The 27,438-nt window shown below is 37.5% G+C and overlaps 1 protein-coding gene across 3 annotated transcripts in view; it reads right to left on the bottom strand.

The window, feature by feature from the left end:
* Nucleotides 1–19,088: 19,088 nt before the first annotated feature.
* LOC124555071 (sodium- and chloride-dependent GABA transporter 1) overlaps nt 19,089–27,438 on the bottom strand; it is a 401,980-nt gene continuing 393,630 nt past the window's right edge. For all 3 annotated transcript variants that reach the window (XM_047128856.1, XM_047128855.1, XM_047128857.1), the window contains exons 12-13: nt 25,181–25,348; nt 19,089–21,785 (exon numbers count right to left, since the gene is read on the bottom strand). In XM_047128856.1, coding sequence (XP_046984812.1) covers nt 21,696–21,785; nt 25,181–25,348 — 258 coding nt within the window. In that variant the 3' untranslated portion in view covers nt 19,089–21,695. The remainder of the gene's footprint in view (nt 21,786–25,180; nt 25,349–27,438) is intronic.

Genomic DNA, 27,438 nt, shown 5'->3' on the forward strand with positions numbered 1-27,438 from the left:
TACATATGACACCCAAGAAAGACGGGTCCTGGTGCATGTTCGGAGACTACTGTCGACTAAATGCATGAACAATTATGGACACCTACCCCATACCCAACATTGCCGACTTTACCAATTCCCTCGCAGGTGCGACCACATTCTCTATCATTGATTGCAAATGGGCCTACCACCAGATCCCCATGGGACCTGAGGACATTGAGAAGACAGCAATCACCACCCCATTCGGGTTATTTCAGTTTCGATTCATGCCCTTCGGTCCGAAAAACGCAACCCAGACCTGACAATGCTTCATCAACGAAGTGCTATTCGACCTAAAATACTTCTTTGCATATCTTGATGGCATTCTTGTGTTCAGCTCCTAAATTGAGGACAACATTCGACATGTGCAAACTGTTATGAACACTCTCGCGGTAGCGGGCATTGAGACCAACCAGGACAAATTGCAGCTACATCAACCCGCTGTCACTTTTCTTGGTTTTCGGGTCTCTGCTGACGGCATTTCACCACTCCCTGAGAAAGTACAAACAATACTAAACCTACCCATACCTTCATCATTCACAGAGCTCCGGCGCTTCCTGGTGACAGTTAATTATTATTGCCGACATCTACCTCTGGCTGCAGAGATTCAGGCTCCGCTGATGGACGCCTTGGCAGGCACCAACACTTCTGGATCTTGGCCCGTTTCATGGACCCCTGCTATGACTGACTGTTTCACCGCCCTCAAAAATCTTCTTGCTGAGACCTGCACCATCACGCATCCTCATCCCAATGCGCAGCTTTTCATCACCACAGATGCGAGCGATACTGCCATCAGCGCTGTCCTTAGCTAGACAATTGACGGCCAAACTTCACCTCTGCAGTTCTTCTCCTGCAAGCTCACCAATGCACAACGGAACTATTCTGCGTCTGACAGGGAGTTGCTCGCGGTCTACAAAGCGATTACACATTTTAAGACTGAGGTTGAGGGACGCCCTTTCTGTGTTTTAATGGACCACAAACCCCTGGCTGTGCCCATTACAAACCCGCCAACTGACCCGCCTCCTTGCTGCTTCAGGTACATGGACTTCATATCTCAGTTCAGCACCGAAGTCAGACACATAAAGGGTGCTGACAATATAGTTGCTGATTTCCTTTCGCGAGTCGACGCCATCCGTTCACTGTTAGACGTCTCTGAACTGCCTAACCTCCAACCCGCCGATGAGGAAACACAAAACCTGATTTCAGACTCTACTTCTTCACTACACTTCGTCCGCACCACCTTCCCTGGCATTTCTGGTGAGATCTGGTGCGACGACAGTACAGGCACTTTACACCCCCTCATCCCAACCACGTCCCGTTGAGCTGTCTTCAACGCATTGCATAATTTAGCCCACCCCGGTGTTTGTGCGTCCAACTGCCTCATAGCGGAGCGCTTTGTGTGGAGAAACGTCAACAAGGACTGCCAGCAACGGGCATGATCCTGCATCGCGTGCCAGCGCTGCAAAGTACACAAGCACACTTCACCCCCCTCAGCTCCTTTTCGATCTCTCCTGGGCGTTTCCAGCATATTCATATTGACATTGTTGGCCCTCTCTCCCCCTCTAACGGCTTTCGTTATGTTCTCTCGTCTATTGGCCGAACAACTGACTGGGTCGAGGCTGTCCCCCTCCCCAATATTATGGCAGAAACAGTTGCTCGAGCTTATGTCGAGTCATGGGTATCGCGTTTAGGATGTCCAGCTATCATCACGACTGACCAGGGCAGACAATTTGAGTCGGCCCTATTCAATGGGATTTGTAACATTTGTGTCATCCGGCGCATCCATGCCACAGCATATCATCCGCTAAGTAATGGGCTAGTCAAGCGCTGGCACCACACACTCAGGGCGGCTCTTCAATGTTACAACTCTATGGACGGAGGCCCTTCCCCTTGTTTTACTCGGCATTCATACTATCCATAAGGAAGACCTCAAAGGCACAATAGCCGAGTTCGTATACGGCCAGAACATTGTTCTCCCTGGCGAACTGGTGAGCCCTTCGTCTTCTCTCCCTCAGTCTGACTTACCTTCCTTCGTTGACTGTGTCAGACGCCACTTCATCAACCTCCATATCCCTCCGCCAACCAGCCATTCCCTCACTAAGGTTCACGTCCCGAAATTTCTGGACAATTGTGAGTACGTCATGCTTCGAGATGACACTGTCCGTGCTCCCCTCCAACCTCCATATACTGGCCCTTACTGAATTCTTTGGTGCTCAGCCAACACCTATGACATCCAGATGAAAGAGTCAGCTGTTAAAGTCTCTCTCAACAGACTTAAGCCTGCTCATGTCGAGCCTTCTTCTATCCCCCTTCAGGCCACGACCACACCACTCACTGTCGTGGCTCACGACACTCTGACCACTCCCTCCAAGTCGGACTATCACACTCCAATCGTCCAACAGCTCTGACCTCACCCTCTACGCCAGTCTCACATGCTCTGTCGAGTGACTTCCAGTTCCAATCGTCGAGCCCTCCTCTGACCTTGCCCTCTGCTCCGGTCTCACGCATTCCGTTGAGTGACCACATGCTCCCCACATCGAGCTTACCTACGGTCACGCCCTTGCCACCGGCCCTTCGCCGGTCACTTCGACCACTCCACCGTCGTCTGCCTCGCCCTGTTGAGGTTTCTCACGCCCCCCCCCCCTCCCCTCCCGTCTTGAACGTGTTCTCGCTCGAGGTCTTTGTGCCTGTCTCCCTGGACATAATCAACAACATCTCAATAATACTGCGTGATTATACACTGTTCGTCGTGTGTTTCCCTTCATCCGGTGCTCATGACACAACCTCCGCCATTCCCTGCCACCTGGTGAAATGTGTTCCCCTCCCGCCCAACGTCAACCTGGACATGCTTCATGTGTTCAGCACGCCCACCGGAGACATTGTCATCATTGCTCCGTTGCACCTGCAAACCACCAGCCTACCTGTTGCTGCACGACCAGCATGCCCAGTACAATGCCCGGCTCGCTTCAACGACTTCCTTCGCGACATCTACCCACACAGCTCCCCGACAATGCTGTCGAGCTGACCATGGTCTGGCTCCCGTGGACCACCCCTGCCGACACCTTAGTCACCCCCCCCCCTCTCTGTGGCCTCTCAAGAGAACTCTGTACTGCGGGAGGGGGGGGGGGACGCTATGTGGCGCCGATGAAATCGACACCAGCATCGATATGCATTCATCTTTGGACTCTGAACATTGTCTTTGGGCTGTTCCGTCATGTTCAGTTCTTTGTGAGCCTTGCATGTGTTTAGGTGAATAAATGAAGTACTGCTAAATGGGTGTTGTTTGGTGTAACCAACCCAAACTTCTCCCTCAAAACTATCTGGCAGACTGAAACTGTGTGCTGGAGTAATATTTGAACTTGGGACTTGCACCTTTTGTTGGCAAGTTCTCTACTAACTGATATATCCCAGCACAACTTACAGCCCATCCTCACAACTTTATTTCTGCCTTCCAAACTTCAGGAACTCTTCTGCATAACTTGCAGGACTACTCTCCTGGAAAAGAGGATACTGCAGAGACATAGCTTAGTCACAACCTAAATGACTGAAATTTCCACCCTACAGCAGAGTGTTGGTGTGAACATTCCTGGTGGTTTGTTCCAAACTGGTACTCCAACCTGGGAACCTTCAACAAGTGCTCTACCAACTGACCTCTGCAAGCATGATGCTAAGTATACTAATACTTATTCATTCCCTTTTTAGTTTGGATCCTTCATGGGCACCATGTGTAAAGTACTTGAGTTTGGGGCCATAGGCAGACAGGCTATCTTTAGGCAAATAGCACATCATATGTTTTGTTGAGACTGCTGCTGCCTGGTGGTCTTCTGTAGTGTTATATAGTTTGCCTGACAACTTTTTGGCAGTACTGAGCTCGTTATCAACATACACACATCTGATTGCCGAGTATGTGCTCTATTTGATGCATTTGACACATCATTGGCTTGCTGATACTGTTATGGCTTTCATTTTAGTGTACCTAGTGCTGCATAGGAGCTTCTTTTCTGTGAGGTAAACATTATTTGTCTATGATGTTGGAGTCACCATATATTCATAATAGCACTGTCTTTTAATGTAATATTTTTTAATTTCACAGTTTACCTCTATTTTGTTAGACGGTTCTACTCATGAGTCATGTTTTAAATTCCGTGATTACTATTTTATGTACTGTACTAGCAGAAAAAATTTTTTGACTGCATTGTTTTGCAGCGATATGTACTGATAAAATCCTTTTAAGCTTCCATGCGTGTCAAGTGGTTTACAGTTCATGAGCTTTTGGCTGAGTACTCCTTGGCTGTTGTGACATGGTAACTGTCTTTTGGTTGCTGCTATTGTCCTTATATGGCCACTCTGCATTCTGCGACATCACTGGTGCTTGCTCCAATGCCACATATGACAATGTTTTCATTGTGTGCCTACTGCACCTGCTTCAACCCTCCAATCTCCAGGTACCAAGGTCTGCTTAGTTGCAGGTTGATTCATTTCAATCGCATCTTTCGTTACTCTATCCCACAAACTATTAGTCCATGTAATAACAGATGACTCATTGAATGCAATACAATGTCCATTTTCTAGAGCATGATCTGCTACTACTTGTTCCTTTGGGTACCGAAGGTGAAAGCATCTCTGCTCTGCACAGCGCTGTTCAATAGTTTGCACAGTCTGTCTAACATAAAACTGTCCACAGCTACATGGTATTTTATATACTTCTGGCATTCTGAGGCCTACACCGTCTTTCAAAGGCCTCATGTGTTGTCAAATTTTTGCTGGAGCTCTGAAGACCAAACTGATTTTATGCCTCTTTAGGAGCAGGCTAATCTTTCCTGCTACTGAGCCACAGAACAGCAAAAACACAATGTCAGACAGAGTGTGTGTACTACTGAACAGTGCTATGTAGAACAGAAGAGATTCTTTCATATTTGGTATGCTGAGAAATCAGTGATAGCAGACCATCCCCTAGAAAACCTACATCATATTGCATTTGGCAAGACATGAACCAATAGTTCCTGGGATGATGTAATAAAAGAAACAGTTGAGATTAAAAAAAACTGTGACAGCACCCTCAAGAAAGACAGCAGCCAGCTATGCACAACTTGGGACCCGGGCATTAGAAGGCAGAAGTGGACATGATGGGTACACAATGAAAACGTTACCTAATATGGCACTGCAGCAAGCACCAGTGATATTACAGAAGGCAATGCTACTATATAAGGACAGTAGCAGCAACCAAAAGACTGTCACCACCTGACAATCGACAGGAGTACTTGGCCAAAAGCTCATGTACTTCAAACCATTGGATGCGGTTGGAAGCTCAACAGAATTTTATCAGAAAAGATTTGGTCGTGTTTCACCAAAAGCTTCAGTTACACATTTTAATGTGGATGTAAATGCATAATCTTGATTTTTTTATATCATTGCAACCATGTTTGGTAATTTTATCCTGTATCATTTTTTCAATGCTTAGTAAGTACATCTGATACTGACTTATGACAGTGATTAAATATGTAAAAGTTTAGTATGGGAAAACTTTAAATTTTTAAATTTATGCACTATTTGCCTTGATTGTATTTCTCACAAATCTCAGACTGGAAACTTTGGAAGTTTCATTTTTGTACTTAGCTGATAGAATATGATAAACTGTCATTTCATATCTATATTCATTAGTATGGGAAAAAATAAATTAAGACATCTTGTGAGTCTGGTTGGGGGGGGAGCGGGGGGGATGCCAAATCAATATTCTTGAGGAAAAGGCCTTGTTTCACAAAACACCAAACATTCAGGGCACGTTGATTTATTGATTATTCATATGATTTGAAACGCATCCTTGTTGGTTTTCGAGTATTTTTTAACACATTCTAAATTGATTTACGAATGAATCTAAGTTGACTTTCGAATGCACGCATAGTGTATGTGATGTCTCTGGCAGGGGAATACTCGTTGCATCTAGAAATAAACTTTCGTGCAGACGAAAGGGGAAGGGGCCATATGAGCTGAGCAGAATAAAGCCGAACGGATGAATTCCAATTGCTGTCTATCTATGTGGTTGACTGGGTTTGGGAATGATCAGCATTGTTATAATTACTAACAAAATCCATAGACTCAGACTACCAGAGTGGAAATAAATGTCTAACAGGAATAACAGTAAGAAAGATTACGTATGATCTTCTCAGTGTATCCAAGAAAATTAAATTTAGACAGAAAATTTTTGGCCAGGTCACTACACTAATAAGGGCCAGTTGTACAGTCCTCAGTTAGCAGCCGCTTAACTTCTATTCTGAGAGTAGCTCAGAAAACGCATCATACAAGCATGTAATAATCCCTAACCAGAGAATAATCATGGGATAACTAAACCAATGACTCTGGCAGGGTTAGTGAAGTTAACTGGAGAATAAGTTTTGACAATGGCAGGAACAGTTCCAGAATTAGTGATGACAAGATTGTTTGTTAGAATGAGGATGGAGAAGAAATGAGGACATCACACAAATTATGAAACAAAATGAAGATTCCAAATTTATTTAAAAATTTTGTACCACTACTTTCTGATCTCATACTTGAGAACCTGGAGCATATGAATGAAATGTGAAACTGTTTCCTAACATAGAGCTTTTTGCTTTTAGTAGGCCTAATACATATTTGATACTATTACTTCATGAATTATGTACTGTCGTATTATAAAAATGACCTTTTGTGCCAAAACAGTCTCTTTTGTTTGGTGTGTGTTACAATTGCTGCATTATTAGAAAGGCATGTTTTGTTTTATGTAGAAGACAGTGACAAAAGAGAAATCAAATCGAGAAACCACACCAGTCTTGGGTACTATTTGTATAAACCACTTTCTCAGTATTAGACAATGACATTTTGATTTTTCATGTCGCAAAATGTTTGATGAACTTTGATGAGGTAATAGATTCTTTTGCAGAAAGGAAAGCATGCAATGTAAAGCTGTAGCAAGATTAGAGAGAAAAAATGCTAGGACCAAAGGATTGAAGGAATGTGCAATGTCTTGCTTGTCTCTTGTCTTTACTGGTTTTATGTATCCTATATTTACTTTTATATAACACAAAACAGCAAGTTATTAGCTAATAGGCAATAAAGAGTGCAAATTTTCTAAAGAGTTCTTGTTCTCCCAGTTACAAATAATCCCACCCAGGATTAATTGCTAGTTTTTTTTTGCTTTCTGTTTCTTTAAAAAAAGAGGGACAGGATGTCAAACCAGCCAACTGGGAGTAGGAGATGCAGCACAGGACATTTTAATTTCCACTGTCCTGAATATAGTTTGATGGCATCCATTACAAAATATACATGTTTGAGTTCCACAGAGGGAAATACAGGGACGCGCGGTAGAAGAATCCTGTGTGAATTGGCATGGCACTGCACTTTGGCACATGTAAGACCAAATAACATGGCTTATATTTCCTCAAACAGATATGTTTTTGTATCAGTCTCTTCAGAAAGATGTGCACTACAAAATGAACATATATTTGAAAAGTCGATTTTTGTAAATTTTTGACATTCTACCTCAAACACTCGAGGGAGGAGGGGGGCAGCCACTATATCGGATTTCTACTGTTCAGAAATATTGTAGATCCGGGGATGATGCATGAAGCAGTTTGAGTTATACTGGGGAGGTGGGTAGTCTCCACGTGACCCGTGCTTACTATTAGTGATTTTGCTGTTTCCTCTTTGTTTACTGCTCTCAATTCAAACAAACACAAAATTGATTTCTGTGGCCAGGAGCTGTCAAGTGAATTAAAATACATTCACATAATTACAGAAGGCTAAAGTATGTTATTAGTTTCAGCTTTTATTTCCACCTTTCTGACAGTCAAGCATTAATCGCCTTGCAGAACAATGAAGTAATTTTTGTTGGTTTTCTAAGGAAATTTACTTTTATTAATCTTTTCCACTGAGGCAGTAAACTTATTAGAAACAAAGTGTTTAATTCCACACTACTGACTAGTTTCAACTGTTCACTGCATTTCAAGTGCACGTTTTCATCTTCAGGCACGGGTGGCATTATGCCATTATAAAGAACAAAACATGAGATATTACCGTGCTGGTACTCCAAGAGAATTTACATCCCAAAAACCACACAGAAAAGTTTAATATCAGTTTGAGGCCTAGTTCATTTGGAATCTGGACATATGAATGTGCACTTTGAGCCAAATTATGCATTTTAGTATGGTTCACGAAATTCTGATGCTCTTGGATGATATCTTGTTTCTTTTATGACATAATGTAAGATCTTTTAGTGTTTTACATGTACAAACATGCAGGATTCCTGTGTCATCATAGCTGTGCAAGTACGGCGATGCCTGTTATCTGGCACTCTCTCGCAATTGCTGAAATGAACCTATTGCTACAAGTAAAATATTTGGAATGGTGGTTTGAAAAGTGTTACTTTCAAAGTAAGTTTCCTTTTACTCAGGATGAACTATGAGCAAGAATATATGATGAATTTCTTAATAATAGAGTGTTTGACTCTCATTTAAAAATCAAATCTTTGATGACAAACCATTTAGAAGAATTTCAAGCCCAGAAGACCAGACATTTATGTCATTATTAAAAATTTTACTGGAACATTTGTGTGATATGTCTTTAAGTGCAACATGTGCAAAAAGATCAATATTATATGTGAAAGCTTAGCTTCTCCTGCAGCTTATTAATTTTTGCACGTGTTGCACTTTAAGACATATCTCACAATGTTCCAGTAAAATTTTTAATAATGACATAAATGCCTCATGACGGATGATGTTGATGAGCTGGCTGCCGGTCCTTAAATAAGGCTTTCTTCTGCTGATGTCTGCTGTTCTTCTTTTCCAGTAGGTCACTGGCCATTGGCACAGTGTTCTCCATTATGTTGCTGAACTCGGTGTCCTGCTGACAAAATTACGCCATGGTATCATAGCACTGATCTGCACAAATGAATGTGACACACATACTACTTCTGGCTCCCAGTATTCTTCACATTTTAACTAACTTTATTATTGCAAAATTCCTATCTTTAACTAACTTGATCACTCTCATTTTTTGACGCCCTACTCTCCCCCCTTCTGTGGAGAAAAGGTATCCCTGCATTCTGCCTCTGCATCTGTTTACACCCAACTCTATTCACATGGCTACAGCTGAGTCCATCCACGTCAGCGTGCAATCTTTGCAGCCGATGTACTACCTCGTAATCGAACTTGTGTAAGGACACGGCCCATCTCAACAATCTACTTGATGGATCTTTAAGTCCTAAAAGCCACTTAAGCACTGTGAGACCACTCAGCACTTTAATTTGTTTCCACAGAGGTAACAACAAAAGTACTGAGTTCCAAAAATCACTGCGACCGTTTCCTTCTCTGTAGTGAAATAATTTCGTTCAGCATTATAGAGCTGCAATGAAGATTACACAATAGTATGCTTCCGTCTATCTACATTCTGACTGAAAATAATTCCTAGGACCAAATTGCTCAAATCACAAGAAGGAATATATGGTTTTTCAAAATCCAGAGAGACCAAGATGGGACTAGATGTCAACAGATCTGTTAAATTATGGAATGCTGCCTCACATTCAGCTGAACAATGAAACTTCATTCCTATGTGTAGTAATTGCATGAGAGGTCTTGTAATTTCTGCAAATTTCAGAACATACCTATGTTAAAAATTCACAAGTCCCAAATAAGATTGCAATTCTTTACCTTGGAGGGTGTTGGAAAATTCTGAATGGCCTGAACTAGCTTTGGATCAGCATTAATTCCATCTTGCCCTATAATGTGACCCAAATACTGAACTTCTTGCAATACAAAGTGGCATTTCTCTAAAATCAACGTTAACCATGCTGCACTGCGATGATCAAACGCTTTGTACAACCGCTCCAGATGTTCAAGAATATTCTTTGAATACACAATGTCTCACTTGGAGTCAGCACCAGTTCAGAGTCATCACAGCCATTGCAATCATCATAATAGTCAACACTGTAATGCAGGTCATTGCCTAGGAGATGGCAGAGCAATGACACCACTGTAATTATCATCAGATGCCATCAACAGGCAGCCACCTGTCATGGGTGTCATTGCTTGGGGTGTGTTGTGGTAATACACTGTCACCATCATCCTGGGGTGCTGCTGCCACAAAACACCATGAACAGGGCAGGAACTGGGGACTCTGGTCTGCCAACATCAGACAGCCAGTGGCGGGGATGTCTGCTGTGACAGGGCACTTCCTGTTCCACTGCCACACCTCCCAGCCGCCAGCACAACAGAAGCCCATGGCGTGGGATAACAGCTGTCACAGTAAGTCCCTGCAAGGTTGGAGCACTGCTGTCGAGGCAGCAGATTTGAGTTATGCCAGTGCAGCTTCAGATGCAACAGAGGGAGGACGTGTGAATGGCTGCCAGTCATCCCCATCACAGCCAAGAATATTAAAAGTGGAAGGAATCATCACCCAGAGGGCCCACAACCATTGTATTGCAACTGAAGTATAAATGTTGTCATTCTGTCATCAGGAGCCATCTGTGGACACACCTTCACCATCCTCTTCCAGCAGAGAACCCATGTTTGAATCTGGTGACAGGCAATGGAATCCCATGCCGTTAACATGCCCTGTTTACACTGGTGTTAGATGGGGCCATTTACATATACTTTATAAATTCTTTTGTGCAGTACTCATTATGATATTTATAGCATGCAGATACTTAAAGATGGAAGAATAAATAAATAAATAATGTTGTTCCTACATTATATGTTTTGTTGAGACTGCTGCCATTTGGTGGTACTCTGTAGTATTATGTAGTTCGTTTGACAACTTTCCGGCAGTACTGAGGTGGTTATTGACATACACACATCTGACAGTAGTGCATGTGCTCTGTTTGATACATTTGACACATCAGTGCCTTGCTGTTACAGTTGTGGCTTTCATTTTAGTGTACCCAGTGTTGCAAAGGAGCTTCTTTTCCATGATGTAAAAGTCATTTGTCTATGACACTGGAGTATATGGAGTTTCACTTTGTTTTTCAAACCCTAGTAAGTACATCTGTTACTGACTTATGACAGTGATTAAGTATGTACAATTTAACTATGGGCAAACTTAAAATTTTTAAATCTGTGCACTATTCACTGTGATTGTATTTCCCTTAAATGTCAGACTGGAAACTTCGGAAATTTCATTTTATACTTAGCCGATAAAATATGATTAATTGTCTTTTCATATCTATATTCATTGGTATGGGAACAAATAATTTTCACTCCTGTATGCTTCTGATAGCTAAAAGCATCAGATGTAAAATGTGTTGACCTGTTTTCAGAATGGAATGAACTGGACATGGTCATAAAGCCTCAAATACAATTTTGGCTGTTTTATTTCTTACAAAACACAAAGTGAAAAGTGTGGTGATATTTGATACATCTTGGGAAAACATATGATTTATAGAGATGCTATTTTTTTCCTACATTTATGATAGAACTTCATTTGTTTTGTTTTGTCATAAAACATGAAGTTGAAAACTGCTGATATTTAACCCAGTCTAGGACAAAGTTGTATTGACTTCACTGATTTGCAGTGAATACTCTATGTGGCAGGTAGTGCTAAGCCTCATACATGAATCCACCCTTCATTTCCTGATTCACTCTTTTCTTCTACTTTCCTGTCAATAGGTTGTTAGAGAATGTTGTGATTATCTTCTACTGCTTCTCAGTCAAGCTGTAAAATAAAGTGTAATATGTTCTTTGGCTTAAATTTTTCTTTTAAATATTCATAGATATGTTTTTTTCTTGGACTACCCAGTTGAAATGGAAATTTCTTAGTTGTTACATGGAGAAAGCATTCAGTCAGCTATTATTACATAAATATTTACAGTACTCCATCACAAAGCATCTGTAGGGTCCATTTAATGAGTCATTTGTTTGAGATATTCTTTCAAACTAGCGTATGCTCATATTTTGAAAAATTGGTAGTGGTCTGAAACATTACTTGTGTATGATTTTATTTGATGATGTTTGTGACTACAAGGTGAAATGAATTTTAAATTTATGCAAATGTAACTAACAGTGTTACTGATTGAGCCACACTCAAAAGAAATCCACGCATAGCTGCACAGTGCATGGATTGAATCCCCTGTTACCAGGCAGCAAAAATAAATCTGAAAAGAAAGTTAACTTCAAGCCAGTTAATTGTGATCTGTATTTGTTCCAGTGGTTTGCAAGGAAATAATAATCTCCCTCTGTTCAGAGTAAAGTACCACAATTAGCGTAAGGAGAGAGATTTTCCAAGTATTATTTGAAATAAAACAAAATTTTAATAACTATTTTCAAATATTTATTTTGTATTTGTCCTTTCAAATGTCTGTTTTGGATGATCCAGTATTTTGTGCCATGCTATGATAATTAATTGGTAGACACCTTACTGGTTTATTTTTTTACCAGGTTAAGAAAACTCTGGAATCTGAAGTGTCAGAAATGCTAAAGGCATTCATACACTTGTACACCAGCTCACAATATTGAGGCACATGAGGAACTTTTCAGATATGTAGGTGACATGTACAAGAATAGACTAACCAGAAAACTAGGTGGTGACAAGTAGGAGGGAGAGACAGATCAACTCAGAATATAACTTGTGGAGGTGAGATGGATGCACTTTATCAATGAGACGACTTTGCAAAATTGATTAGTACACAACCTTTTATATTTGGGAAAATTTGTATGAAATGCAGAAGAATTTACAAAATAGTGTTTTATAAATGTCATTTGAATCTATAAGTACATTTTTACTTCATTACAAGGACAACACAAACAAAAATATGGACAGATATATGTTTTTTACTTTTGAAAAACAACATACTAGATATTTAAGTTGATGATTTCAGGCAGTATTCTTCAAAGAGTTCTTTTGAATGCCATGTGTTGAAGTAATTGTTCATTGTAACTATATATGTAATTATCAAACCTGAAGTGAACAATTTAAAAAGACTCATTAATATAACGGTGGTATTGAAGGCATAATAAAAATATGCAAAGAAATTTTATTGTAACAGTTAGACAAATTTTCCTAAACGTTCTTACTAATTACGTCCTTGTGATTCAAGTTGACTTAAATGTGTAATGGTTTTTGAACCCATATCTCTTTAAAAGAGAAACTTTGGACTATTTTATAAACATCTTTCTTAAATATGGTTAACATGTGTGTACTTCCAACATTTTGGTTTACATTTGAGTATAATGTTCTGTTGTGTCTTGCACATTTTTGACAAATGTAACTTTAAAACTTGCATCTTTGTCATTTTGATCTATGCTTCTTGAATGGTTATATGATGATGAAAGTAATAATAATAATAATAATAATAATAATAATAATAATAATAATACTTTACTGTGTAAGAAGTGTTAGGAAAAATTTTCACAACATTTAAAGTACAAAGTATAATTACATGTTTGAAGTACACTGTATTAACATAATGAATTTTCTCATACTGTTATGAATATTTCAAGTTTTCATATTCAGATAGCTTTAGTGGACTTCTAATTTTTTATAATGACACCCCTGCTTATTGTAATCTTTATACAAAAATTTTGTTTATTCATCCATCTTTGTCATGATTCATAATGGTCCTGTTACATTAAAAATAATTTTTTATTAATGCATGTATTTGTCACATTTCACAGTTTTGTAAAATAATTTCAATGCTTGCTTTAAAAGAAACAGTTAACATTTCTTCCATAATTTTTTTTATTTACAAACTGTGAAATGACTAAGCTTTTAGAGAGAATATGTTCCATAGGGTCACAAAATGTCATACATATTCTTTGAATAACATTCTGTGAGGTGGATACTGTAATGAACCAACATTTATACCAGTTACACAAACTAAATTTTTTGATACCACTTTCAGTAATAAAGTTCCTGATACCATCTTAGTTTTGAAATGCATGAAACATGTTATCTGTTGGAACATGATACACTGGAACATATTCAGCTACAATATTTTCCTATTTGTTTATAATTAACAAGAGCATTTCTGTCAGTCACAAAGGATGAATGCAATATCCTGTAATGCTGACCATCCTCTTATTTCCACTTTAAAACAGAGGTATATAAGTGGGTTCATAATTCTGAAGATATGTGTTTCTTGCGAACAATGTCACTGCACACCATCAAATTTGTTCTTCATTATAAAAGTCATACACATGTGCAAAACAAGCAAAGTGTTTCATCAGTGTCACATTCTGGAACCTCTGCTCTTTAATTTGTAATAACTGTACATTTCTTTTTTAACTATTTTTTATTTTTCCTCATATTAAAACATAATATTGTTTAAATTTACACTAACAAGAAAACTGAATGTCACTTAAATAATTAAAATAATAACAGAGCTATTCAGAATGTTCTGGTGGGCATTCATAGTTCTTAAATACTGCAAAATGTGCGTCAGAATACACACTCTGGTTTATCACTACTTTGCAGCAGTCCATAGTTAGCAATTTATTTTTAGATATTAAATGCACTAGATGTACATTTTTTGTCTCTTAAATACAGATCAGAACACAATCCTTTTTCTCATAGCTATGCTTGGACTGCACCACACAGTGATTTTATAGTGTCATCTGATGAATGATGGTGAAAACTTTTATAATGTGATCTTCCATTACATTAAAAATGTGAAATAGTTTCAAATGAGCTTCCTTTTTGAGAAAATATGCAATGGAAAATCAACAAAGGCATGAACTAAAATAAGTTGAAAGCAACAATCAATGCACTGTCTCTTAATTCTTATAAACTTCAAGCCTGGCTATCTTTGTACAACAAACACTTTTTCTACAAAGATCATTGGTAAAAGATGAGTATTCAGTATACTTAAAATTATATTTGGAACACTTTCCCTACCCACAAGTATAAAACACTCCTGGTTAGCCCTGTGTTTGCTACAAGCGCATCATGTACTTTTAAGACTGTTTTCAATATCAATGTTCAAGAATGCATTATTTTGTGTACTTATGCTTCAGTGTTGCAGAGAGTAATACTTGGGAATCATTTCAACTCCAAGACACAACAGCAATGTTATTAGTGCCCAAGTCATTTGTGACTTCTGACACCACAGAGGCCACCCACTATGATAAATCACACAGCCAACCAGCCTTCAAGGAACTGAGTGCTGGTGTTGGAGAGGTCTGCAAAGCATGTGCTATGATGAAGTGGGAATACAGTCACCTTCATCACCCCTAAACTCTGCTCCAAATTGAAGTAACATATTGCAGTATATGTTAGACATCAAAGCGGTGATGATGTGTGGCATGCATAATTTGGATTTCAGTGGTTAGTGCACAGATTTTTGAATTTTTAATAGCATTAAGTTGGTCTTATAGTTGATGGACAAGCTAGTGTATGATAATGCAATGGGCTCAGTCCTGTTTCTATGAACCTGAGGTGGCCAAGAATGGTGCAACAATCATACCCAACTCATTTTTGACCATTTTTCTTTCTTCTCTTTTGGTGTTTATGTTTACCATTGTTTCTTATCCATTTTCATTTTTGTTTTGAGTATGACTGTAGAAATGGAAACCTGAAGATGCTTCACTTGCCAGCCCATAAATTGTTCTGTACTTATATCATATGGCAAGCCTAGTGTTAGCAGTTCACTGAAAAGTAAAAGACAGTTATGGTTGATGTATCTACATATAAATTTTAATTATTTGGTATACACCATTGTGTTGTGACTAATAACATAAAGAAACATACTGAAGATTCTTAATATACACAGATCTAGGTACCAGTAAAATTTAAATACAAGTTACCTTACATGTGCATGGAGTATTTGTCTCCAGCATGGAATCTCTGTCACTAGAAGAATGTGAGCTGAAAAGGCCATATTTGCATTCTGCCACAACAGTGTTTGTAATAAAAAAACTGTCACTGGTAAAACTGTGTGTTAGAAAAACTGTCTGTTTGTATGTTTCATTTGATAGTCCAAAATAATGGGACCTAGTGGTGTTTGGTCTAGCTAATGACATAACACAACGAGTGAAGAATGAAAATTCCTGTTGCAAGCCTTGTGTGAGTTTTGGGTTTTAGGAAACCACAATCTACTGAAACAAGTGTTATAGTTTCCTCATGGGTGAAGTATCAATGTAAAAAAATGAGGATCGCCCAGAATCCAGTGACATATCAGCATATGATGGGAATTGTCTCTCATCAGCAGATTCTGTACATGCAGAGGATGAAGTGTGTCAAACTTTGCCATGTTGTGTATACCATACATTTGTTTGTGGAACTTGGAGACATGTTACAATTTATTGCATGCTAGTAGCAGGGCTTTACAGAGTCCCATAAATAATCTCCTCCACATTGTGTAGATGACCCCATTCATATGATACATGAGCACTTGAAAGATCTGTCATACAGTGGATACCCAAATCTGGTGCACCACACTACTTGATATGGAATTCTGTGGTTCAGATATTAGTACTCTTGTACAGGAGGTGGTAACTACAGTTACAGATGAGTATAAATGTGTATCACAATGGCCAAATATCAGTAATATAACTAGTACACTGTAGAGCTGACTTTTTAAGCTAAAATGACCAGTTAAGTGTTTTTAAATTTGTTTTAATAGTGTTTTACCATAGTTGCACACTTATCAACTGTACAATCATGACACCCAAAGTGAAAAAAAAATGCTGTTAATCTTTTTAACCATTTATTGTAAAGCCTCTGTCAAATGAAATCTGGTGAGAAATAAACAATAATGTATAATGTCTTAATTCTAAAGTGTACCTGTATGGGTGAACAGACAGTGGTGGAATGAGGTTCAGTCTCTAATAGCATAAGCTTCCTCAGTGGGAGGAATAAAGGACGATACATTTGACCTTTGAAGATTACAAATGACCTACTTTACTGAGAAATAGCAGCTTCACTTTTGAAAGGTTCTGTGAGGCTTGGAGGGAAAAGTGCTGATCAGCCAATCCAGTACTACCATCAAGTTATGCCTTAGATGGAGGATACAGTGGCAGTCCCACAAGGACAACCTATCTGTGGAGTTTCTGTGGAATTTAGCTTACATTGCATTCAAAAAGTTATGTCTTGAGAACTATCCATAGTTTACCACTTGCTGATACTACAACTTTTTTTCATAATTACCAGAGGAATAATTACCCATTTCTTATGTAATTATTCCTTCCACTGCAACATTAAAATCATAACAGAGAAAAAATGTTTTATATTGATTTGTAAAACTTTTTGCACAGTCAAAATGCTGCTCTTACAAGATGGGTGACAATGACACCCTCAGTAACATACACATCTTGTGCTTCTCCAAGTCTGTGACTGAGCTTTCTCAAATGATGGGAAGGACAAGCATGGACTGTATTACTGTGGCTTAAGAACAGGTTAAATCATGTTACCATAAAGGAGAAATTTTAAAAATCAGTATCTACTTTTATGACAATTTCAGAATATATAAAATTAGATAAATTACTGTCTTTAATTTAAGCATGATTGGGAAAAGAACTAAAAAGAGAAAAAATGAACAATCACTAGAATGAAATATCAAGAGATCCCCATGAACTAGAATTTTGTGACATATATAGGAAAGGAATAATGCATGTATCACGTAAGTAAGCAATTCTAAGAAAATGAAAGACAATATGTTAGATCCATAATGTCTGTTGGGTTTTCACTATTGTGTTGATCAGAGTGTGGTCTCTTAGTCAGTTTGATGATTTAATGCCACAAAGACATCATTTGGCATCTGTTTATCTGTGTAGACTACCAAGACACCTATGAGTGTATCAGACACATAATTAAACCCCAACAGCATTGAATGTACACAAAATATCACTTAAAAGCTTTGTTGACAGTACTGAGAGACAAGAAATTTTCATAAGAGCCCAGTACAAGTTGGTGAATAGTGGCCACTCCCCAACAGAACAATATCTGGCCCTAACTACTTAATTAAGTATGATGTCTACAAAACAGTTGTCCTCAGAGCTTTGGAATAAACTGTATGTAAGAGCCTGGAACAGTTAGGCAGTATGGGCAAACATCCAAAACGATCTGCCTACTCACCTTAGTCCAAAGACAGCCCAGCTTATTCTGGAGGAAGAAACATTAAGATTGGAATTTGAATTGTTATATTCATAAATGAATTATGCTTTAGTCTGCAGAATGAGTATTATGGTACATTTGCCTGTAAGGAAAGTGATAGGTGGTGCAGTCACACTACATATCAGGGAACATTTAGGTTTGTCTAATAGGCTTATTTAATGATGTACAAAAAATGTTGTAAATCAGGTAATTCAAGACAGTTTATCTATGAACTTAATGATATTTTGGATATAATTGTAAAAAATATAATCGAAGATATGAACTGATTACTAACTTGACCTCCCCTGGAATCCAGTGAAACTGATTTAATCATCAACTATTTCATTTTCATTCAAAGTTGCATTTTCAGAGTAAATGCAATCAACAGAAGTGTGCCTATTGGTACTACTTATGTGAGGTACTGATTACTTTTGTTCTCCTCTCCTTGTCTGCTGCAGTGTAACATTCAATAAATTGTTGGACAATGATTTGTTGTTTTCATAACTGTTATCAATGAAAGGTACATAGAAATATTCTCCCAGCTTCTAATGCTTTTAGTGCCTCCTATTTTAATTATAATGGCTTGGTGTTATCAATTTTATATAACTATGTTTTCACTAGCATCAGAGTCATAGTTGCTGTATTTATGAACAAAACATGCAGTGTGTGATGTTGTAAAGAGACTGATAGAGATCAGTAAAATACTTCACTTGTCCTTGGAATTATTACATGATAGAAAAATCAGTGTCAAAATATTCCCACAATTTAAACTGCAGATAAAAGCTCTTGTTACTTTTTTGCATGTTATAGTGCTACCAATGATATTTTTGCTATTAAACACAATTATAAGGAAACTATTAAATCTGTTAGAATGAATTTATTGAAAGGAGTCTTATTTGAGAAATATTCCCAGTTATAATACAAACTAAATTATCAATTCAATTTTTGAGTTTCAAAATTAGCAATTCAGTCTTAATGAACCAATTTTCCAAAACAAGCTTAGTTATTTTGTGATACACCAGCATAGAAATTAAGAAAAATATTCATCCTTGAAAGTAAACTCATCCTTGTTAAATAATGGAATAATTTTCACCTCATTCATGCAGTTTCAGTTTTTCTGCAGATTATCAACATGGTAATATTTTACATCATCAGTAAATGAATTGAATTATTTTATGTTCATTAAGCTTTCAAAATAGTCTGAAGGATATTATAGATTTCTGAAGTGCATGATTCTGTGTACATAAAACATTATCATGTAATCTGCAAGATCAGATACATTTAAAAAATTACACAGTAGGTACTTAAAATGGTAGACTTAAAAGTTGCCAGTAAATTTTGAATAGTCTACAAATGATGACATTACAATAGTGTTTGTAATGTCACAAACTATTGTGAACTTGTGATTTGAGGGATACTGTACAGAATGAAAATGATTATGCAATACATTCCACTTAATACATTGTATAATGCATACTTCATATCACTTATCTCAATTTAGTATTACCTGTAAGTTCTTTTAAACTGTATCACAACTGATGATACCTTGATGCTTTATTCCTTCTTTTTTGATAGGGTATGATGCTGCCTAAAATGAGTCAGCACAAGTAAATTGATGAATAATACTGTTATAGTAATACTAAAAAGAGTCTCTCGAATGCGGTATTGCTACAATGACATGACAGACTGAAACCACATGTAGAACAAGTTCATGTTCTCTCTGACATCTACTCTATAATAATGCCACACATATTTTTTTCTTTTAATAATTTTTTACAATATTGTCCAGAATATATAAGTGGCCATACAAATATACAGTTTTTATTTACAATAGAGAAGTTGTAAGTGCCAACAGAAAGTAAGAAGTTTAAATGTAATATTTACCTTAACAACTTATTATGAAATATTTTAACTATTTAAATGTTATAAGATGGAGACAATATATATTTTTTTTATTTTGTATCTTTGATGAATAACATCTATAATTTTTCATGGCAGCTTCTGTTTAATGAAACCAACATTTTTCATCAAAAAAGTGCATTACTATTTCATTCCTTCGCTAATAATCTTCAGGCAGCTTTTGCATGATTTCCCTACAGCATGACATGAAAAAAATCTCTGTTTTGAAGTAAATGTATTTACAGCTGTAATAATTTTCAATTTTTAGACTTATAGTGAGAATTAAAAATTTTTTGTAGTAAATTTGAACTGGTGATGCTTAGCACATGCCAAGGTACTTTCAGTTCGTATCATGTCAATAAAGGTCCACTTCCTCAGCTTAGGATATGATATTGTCTAAAATAAGCCAGCACAAGTAAACCAATGAATACCACTATTGCAGTGATACTAAAATGTATCACTTGTCTATGTCATTGCTACAGTGACATGACAAATTGATGCCACATGTAGAACAACTTACTGCAGTTTGATGAGATCTTTATGTTGATCAGATAGTGAAAATAGATCAGCTATCAATGCATCTGGAAACACACAATGAACTTAATCTTTCAAATTTCTTTTTTTAAAATAAAAAACCTGTTCCTGTTTACATTGTGGGAAATAAAATTTGGTGCTCACATGCACACACACACACACACACACACACACACACACACACACACACACACACACACACACGCGCATGCGAATAACCGGAGGAATAAGTGAAGTGAAAGGATAATTACATTCATCTAGAGCCCTTCAGTTGTTCAAATTCATTGGAGGATATAGAAAAGCTTTACATTAAAAAAGTTTTATTAAAATTACAAAGAATTGTCCATTATTAAAATGTCAAAACATAAAAATGCAGGAGAGGTGAATGGGTACTATGATTGTCAACAGCACACAGAAACAGATTTAATGTACAAAATGAAATAAATAAAACATTACTTGAAATTATTTTTCTTGTTTCTGCAAATAAAGGAAACACTAATATACTTCTAACAAATGCTCTTACTGAACAAAAGTATGCCACTTTTGACATTTTAATTTTTCTATTTACGTGGAGGTTGTTCCACATTTTCCACATCTGGTTTATGTGGCATGTAACTTCTGTTCTGATGAATGAAAAATGATATGAATAGTGAGGTTGTTCTTAAACTATGAGATACATTGATCAGAAATCTTATTTTAACACAGATGCACTAGAAGTACATGTATAAACAACAGCAGCAGCAACAGCCACATTATCAATTACTCAAATATCATTTAAAAACACTCATAACATTTATTTGTACATGTTTAATTCTGCTGTTTCTGTTCCCTTAAGTGCTTGTAGAGAATGCATGAATCTTCCATTCCCCATCCATGTCGTATGTCCAATGCGATACACATCACATTTGTGAAAAGAAGTACCGCATTTGCTTCGATTCCATTTTTGAGGTTTATGTACACTAACACAGGTATATTATCAAGCATTTTCTAATTAACTGAGATGAATCCATTCTGCTGTCTTGACTCTAGAACACTAGATAAACTCTGGTGTTACAATGGAAGACACTTTCATGTAAATATCCCTACTGCTCATGAACACAACATTTTGTTTTGTCACTTCACAAATAATTTCATTCTTCTTCACTGTTTTTGGACACAGAGTTTTATTTAGTTTAGTAAATCATTGGTCTTCATTATAATGAACTTATATCCGACACTCCACTTGTCATTTTCTCACGTAAAGTGGTAATATCATCCTCTATTCGTACCAACAGTTTCATTTTCTGAAAGAGAACATGGTACATGCCATGAATGATTAATACATTAAGATCAATATGTTACTCTTAATTTTCAAAAATGCTGTTTAATTTTATAGATTAGTATACATAATTACTAAAATGGTGAACATTGGTACATTTTTCTGTTCAGAGCCTCTTTTTACCAATTCCTCTAAACAAATTTTTAATTATTAATTCTGAAAGCAATAGTTATAACATTTATATTTAGCTGCTGTTAAGAATGGGTGCCTATCATTTAATCAAACCTCCCCCCCCCCTCTCTCTCTCTCTTATTGTTATTATTATTATTATTATTTGGATTTGTGAAAAGTATATTTATGTATTGTATTTGTATTTGTTTGTATTTCTTTATTGGTCCTGTAAATTGTGTTTAGGTACATATTTTGCACAAATGATGTAGGCAAGTCAGGCTGGAACAGTATTTACAACATCATACACATTGTTATTTTGAAAAAGATAAATAATTAAAAATTATTCAGTACCTGTTGAATACTGATCACAAAATTAATATAATGAAATAAAATGATAGACTGGTTAAGAATCCAGAATGAGATTTTCACTCTGCAGCAGAGTGTGCGCTGATATGAAACTTCCTGGCAGATTAAAACTGTGTCCCCGACCGAGACTCAAACTCGGGACCTTTGCCTTTTGCGAGCAAGTGCTCTACCATCTGAGCTACCGAAGCATGACTCATGCCCGGTACTCACAGCTTTACTTCTGCGAGTATCTCGTCTCCTACCTTCCAAACTTTACAGAAGCTCTCCTGCGAACCTTGCAGAACTAGCACTCCTGAAAGAAAGGATATAGCGGAGACATGGCTTAGCCACAGCCTGGGGGATGTTTCCAGAATGAGATTTTCACTCTGCAGCGGAGTGTGCGCTGATATGAAACTTCCTGGCAGATTAAAACTGTGTGCTCGACCGAGACTCGAACTCGGGACCTTTGCCTTTCATGGGCAAGTGCTCTACCATCTGAGCTACCGAAGCACGACTCACGCCCGGTACTCACAGCTTTACTTCTGCCCACGAAAGGCAAAGGTCCCGAGTTCGAGTCTCGGTCGGGCGCACAGTTTTAATCTGCCAGGAAGTTTCGTTTTGGTTAAGAATATTTGAGCAGTTACACTATACTTTTCTGGTACTCGAAAAACTCGGAAACAGAATAGAAGCAGTGGTCAAGCAAGTACTCTTTCAGTTTCACTTTAAACTTTTGTAAATTTTGCATCTGTTTCAGATAGGATGGCATGTGATTGTACAGCATTATGCCAGTATGGTACACTCTTCTCTTACAAATGTTTGTACTTACTGTATTGACAAGCAAATAATGCTTCTGCGTAGTGTCATGAGGTTGGAAATCGTAAAAGAAAAGCAGCACGTCATTCAGTACTATGATTGTGGGAAACTTGACAATCTAACACATCAGACTTCTGCCATTTTGAAAGCTACTGTTAGATCTGTAATTCACTCATAAAGTTTTAGAATTGGGGGGATAAAGCCTTCCGTCGCAACAGTATCCTATCTTACTAGTAAAATCACTAGTCATTATTGTTATTTATATATAAAAGATGCATGAGTGTGTGTGTGTGTGTGTGTGTGTGTGTGTGTGTGTGTGTGTGTCTCCTGTGTCATACAGACCTAGTTTCCCATAACATTTGTAATTTTTGTGCTGAATTAACTCTTTGTTATATAGAGTGTTCAGAAATTCCCATTATATACTTCTTGAACTTGTAGAGGGGAACAAGTAGATAATGTTTTGAATTAGAACCCATGTCCAGGAACATGCTACAACCATTTGAAAACATGTTGGTGACACAACAACTTTTACAAGAAATTGTTTAGGTATGACCCACTACATCACTTGTTTTACAGTTCCACTCATTAGTAGCTAAAGAAACTGCTTGTATACTTGTTGGTGGGCCCTCTTCAATGTGGTCCAGTATGGCATCTTCCAATTTGGGTGTGTGGCATCTCCTTGGACCACTACAGTCATGCCTCTTGATGGTGAATGCATCCTTTCTCGAACTAGATGTGCAATTATGGTGAAAAGGGTATGCAATGAAATCAGATATTGTGAAGAGTGATCTTGATAAAGGCGATGAGCAACTCCTCCATTACTGTCAGCTTTGCCATTCAGAAGGGTCGTGTCAGTCTATTCTGCACACGTGTAGTGAACCATGTCACTCTAACACTCACAGACACATGAATGAGGCTCAAACTAGATCAGGGAGGTTGGTTAGATGTCAAAAGTCATCAACCAATCTGACATAACCACCACCCACCATGACTACCCTGTTGCATGCCTAGCTAGCAAACATGTTTTTAAATAGTTATAGCATGGAAACGGTACATTTCAGAACATGAATTCCTACTCAAAATATTATGTACTCATTCCCCTCTACAAGTCCTGGAAGTATGCCATGGGAATTCTTGAACACCTTGTATTTGCTGTCATTATAGGGTCGACAGAAGCGTCCGATCCCACGCGTCGGCTTTGACCCGTGACGTAAGGGTGTTGTCGTGTGTGACGTCATGACGGCGCGGAGTTTGGTTTGAGTGTGGCTGTCTCCAATTCTGTTTTATCTTATTTTATTTACTTTTCTGCTCTGTTCGTTCTATCTCGTGAGATTTTTTTTTTTAATTTAAAAACACTTATTACTTATTTTAATTAGCTGTTTCCTCGAATTTCTGTTTTAGTTTATTATATTTATCTTTCTGATTTGTTCGTTCTATCCCGTGAGATTTTTTTTTTAAAGAGACAAAAAACACTAATCACCTACTGAAGCATATTTATCTTCTATGGGTTGCAGGGGTTACGACCCCTGGGGAGGTGGGTGGATATTCATGCATGGCTGTCTTCACTTACACGTTGTAGCTATGCAAGACGTCTAAATTTGTTTATATTTAGTTTGCCCCCCCACCCAAAACACCCCATTTCCCGCGCTTGTCCCGTTAGTGTCATTAGGCTTCTTGTGGAAAGTGTGTGTGTTTGTTTTTGTTTCCACCATATTTGTGACGTCATGGGTCAAAGCAGACGGGTGGGATCGGACGCTTCCGTATTTCCTCATTATAAATTATAGGAAGAAGTTTAATTCATAAATTATTATCCAACTAAGGCAGTTTGTATTAGTATGCATCTAGTGGAATAAGCATTACAGTCATGAATGGAAAGCAATGGTGGCAGAAACAAAGCCTTGGAAATAAATCTGGAAAGAAAGTGCCTTCACAATTGTCTAAATTGAGTTAGCAAAGTGAAAAACTCAAATCAGGATGATGGCTAAGGCCACTGATATGAGGAATTTATCACAGAAACACCTTACACTATAAGAGTAAAATTTAACTACAACCAGTTAGATACACCATCTTTAGCCATTACTGAATATTTACCATTCTAAAATCACCAGGTGTTTTTAGCCACAGATAAATCATATATCCTGGTATGCACAACATTGATGACAAAGCTGTAATCCAACCAAGGAAGTGGCTCCACCATGGATATTCATAATCCAGATATTTAATTGGTGTCCATTGAACAAGGTTAAATATGAAAACACCCTGAAATAAAAATAGAGTGTCATAAACATAAAGCTGCAAATATGAGATACTGAAGAAATCTTTTAAATTTTCTAACACAAATTTTAATAATTCTTTATTGACATACAGGAAATGAACTATTAATAGAAGTTAATATTCATTTCTTTAGTAGCTGAACAAAAATTATACTGGATGATATAATATTCACCCTACAGACTGAATTTTCACTTTGCAGTATACCAAATCAATTAATGTATCTGAACTTTTTCTCTTACAAAACAACCCTAAAAGAATCAAAGTGTCTATTAAAGTCTGGTTTGAAACTACATAAAACTTGTAGACTAGTTTTCTTTTTTTCTCCTTTATCCTTTATGTTCATGGGGTTGTCATGTTAATTATTGGATTTGGTAAGCTAGTGGTAGAGGGTGGATGGTTTCCCTTCTTATCACCATCCCCTTTCCCCTGGGAAGGAATTTTTGTACACTGTGTGTCTCTGTGTAGCATTATTCAGTATGAAAATGTGCAAATGTTTTTTGAAATGTTTGCAAATCATGTAAGTGAGATGGACCATAGATTCCAAACTGATATCCATCTAGCCAGATGTGAGAACCCACCTAAAAGCCACATTGAGGCTGGCCATCATGGTGGCCTTGATCATTAAGCCACTGGGTAGAATTGACATAGAGCCAGTGAGCCTCCACAAATCCCAGAAGTGGCATGCTGATGCATGTAGCTATTGGGGGGATAAAGCTTGTAAATACTTATTATTATAAATACCAGAGATAACTCTGCAGTTTAAATTTTATATTCAATTTTAACAATGTCAATAATATAAAGTCCCATCAGCTTTACGTATTTTGAGGTCTGTAATTTTCTCTTTTCCATTCTCTGATTTTTTGCAAGATTAGCAAGTATTTACATATTTGTTTTTGGGGATTGTTTACATTACTATACACTAAGATGTACACATAAGAGTAATCCAGAGACTTCTGTTGCTTGGAAGTATAGTTTTTTTTATCTATTGCAAGTAGTTTATTTGAACAAAGTGCAAAGGTATATCTTCTGATATTGTTGCACATGCACCAGAAAGGAAGCTCTGAATTGAACTGGAGCTTATTTATTCAAAGAGTCATTCTGCAGGCCAACAAAATATATCACCAGAATTAAGGACTACAGAAAACAAAGACTGGATCACCTCATACCACAGTAAGTAATAATTCAGAAACTGTTTTTCCTACTGTCTCTAAAATGGCATTTACATGCTAGTGGCTGTGCTTAGAATAAATAAATAAATCGGAATTTACAGCTTAAGGAGAAGAAAGTGGCATCCACAAAACTGTTAGGCACTTGTGCATCCAATTAGGGTGATTCTCAGTGCTGTTTGTTTTATTTTCTCTAATGATTCAAGTTTCTCTTCAGGACCTAGATTGTGGCAGGTGTTAATTTTGAAAGATGATGAGATACTAGCCTGACAGCAGGCTTTGTAGACCTTTGCTGTTGAAATTTTCTGCAGCATAAACATGATGCAATATTCTAGTCCCCTACAGCAGACTACAGTTAACTGACTGAAATTCAACTATGGAAACATACCTCATGCATTAAGTCAGTGTGGATATGCTTATACTTTAACAGGTGGGGCTCCATTTGCAAACAATGGGATGTATTCTTCATAAAAATTGCTCATTGAGCATGATAGCCACAGTGATGTAGTACACATCATTCACTGGAACTGGTGAAAGTGTATTGAGGTATATAATCGAGATCTTCATGAATCTGTACAGGGTGTATACGACCCAGGACAACCGGGAGATCCGAGAAAATCCCGGGAATTTTTTCATCTGGGAGAAAACCGGGAAAAGCCCGGGAATTTTTTTAGAATTCCGGGAATTTTTCATTGTTTTAGTTTTTGGTTCAATTTTTGTAACTTTGACTAGTAAGAACCAATACTCTAACAAAGAATATTACTGTATCTCACTAATGCAGAATAATATTGCAGCAATAAAACACGAACGAGAGAAAAAAACGAAAATAAAACCTAAGTTGCAAAGGAAATGCGCCATATACAGGAACAAAACACAGTGCTCATACAAGCATCTGCGAACAGCAAAATG

The sequence above is a fragment of the Schistocerca americana genome, chromosome X (genome assembly GCF_021461395.2).
Source record: "Schistocerca americana isolate TAMUIC-IGC-003095 chromosome X, iqSchAmer2.1, whole genome shotgun sequence".
Lineage (NCBI taxonomy): Eukaryota > Metazoa > Arthropoda > Insecta > Orthoptera > Acrididae > Schistocerca > Schistocerca americana.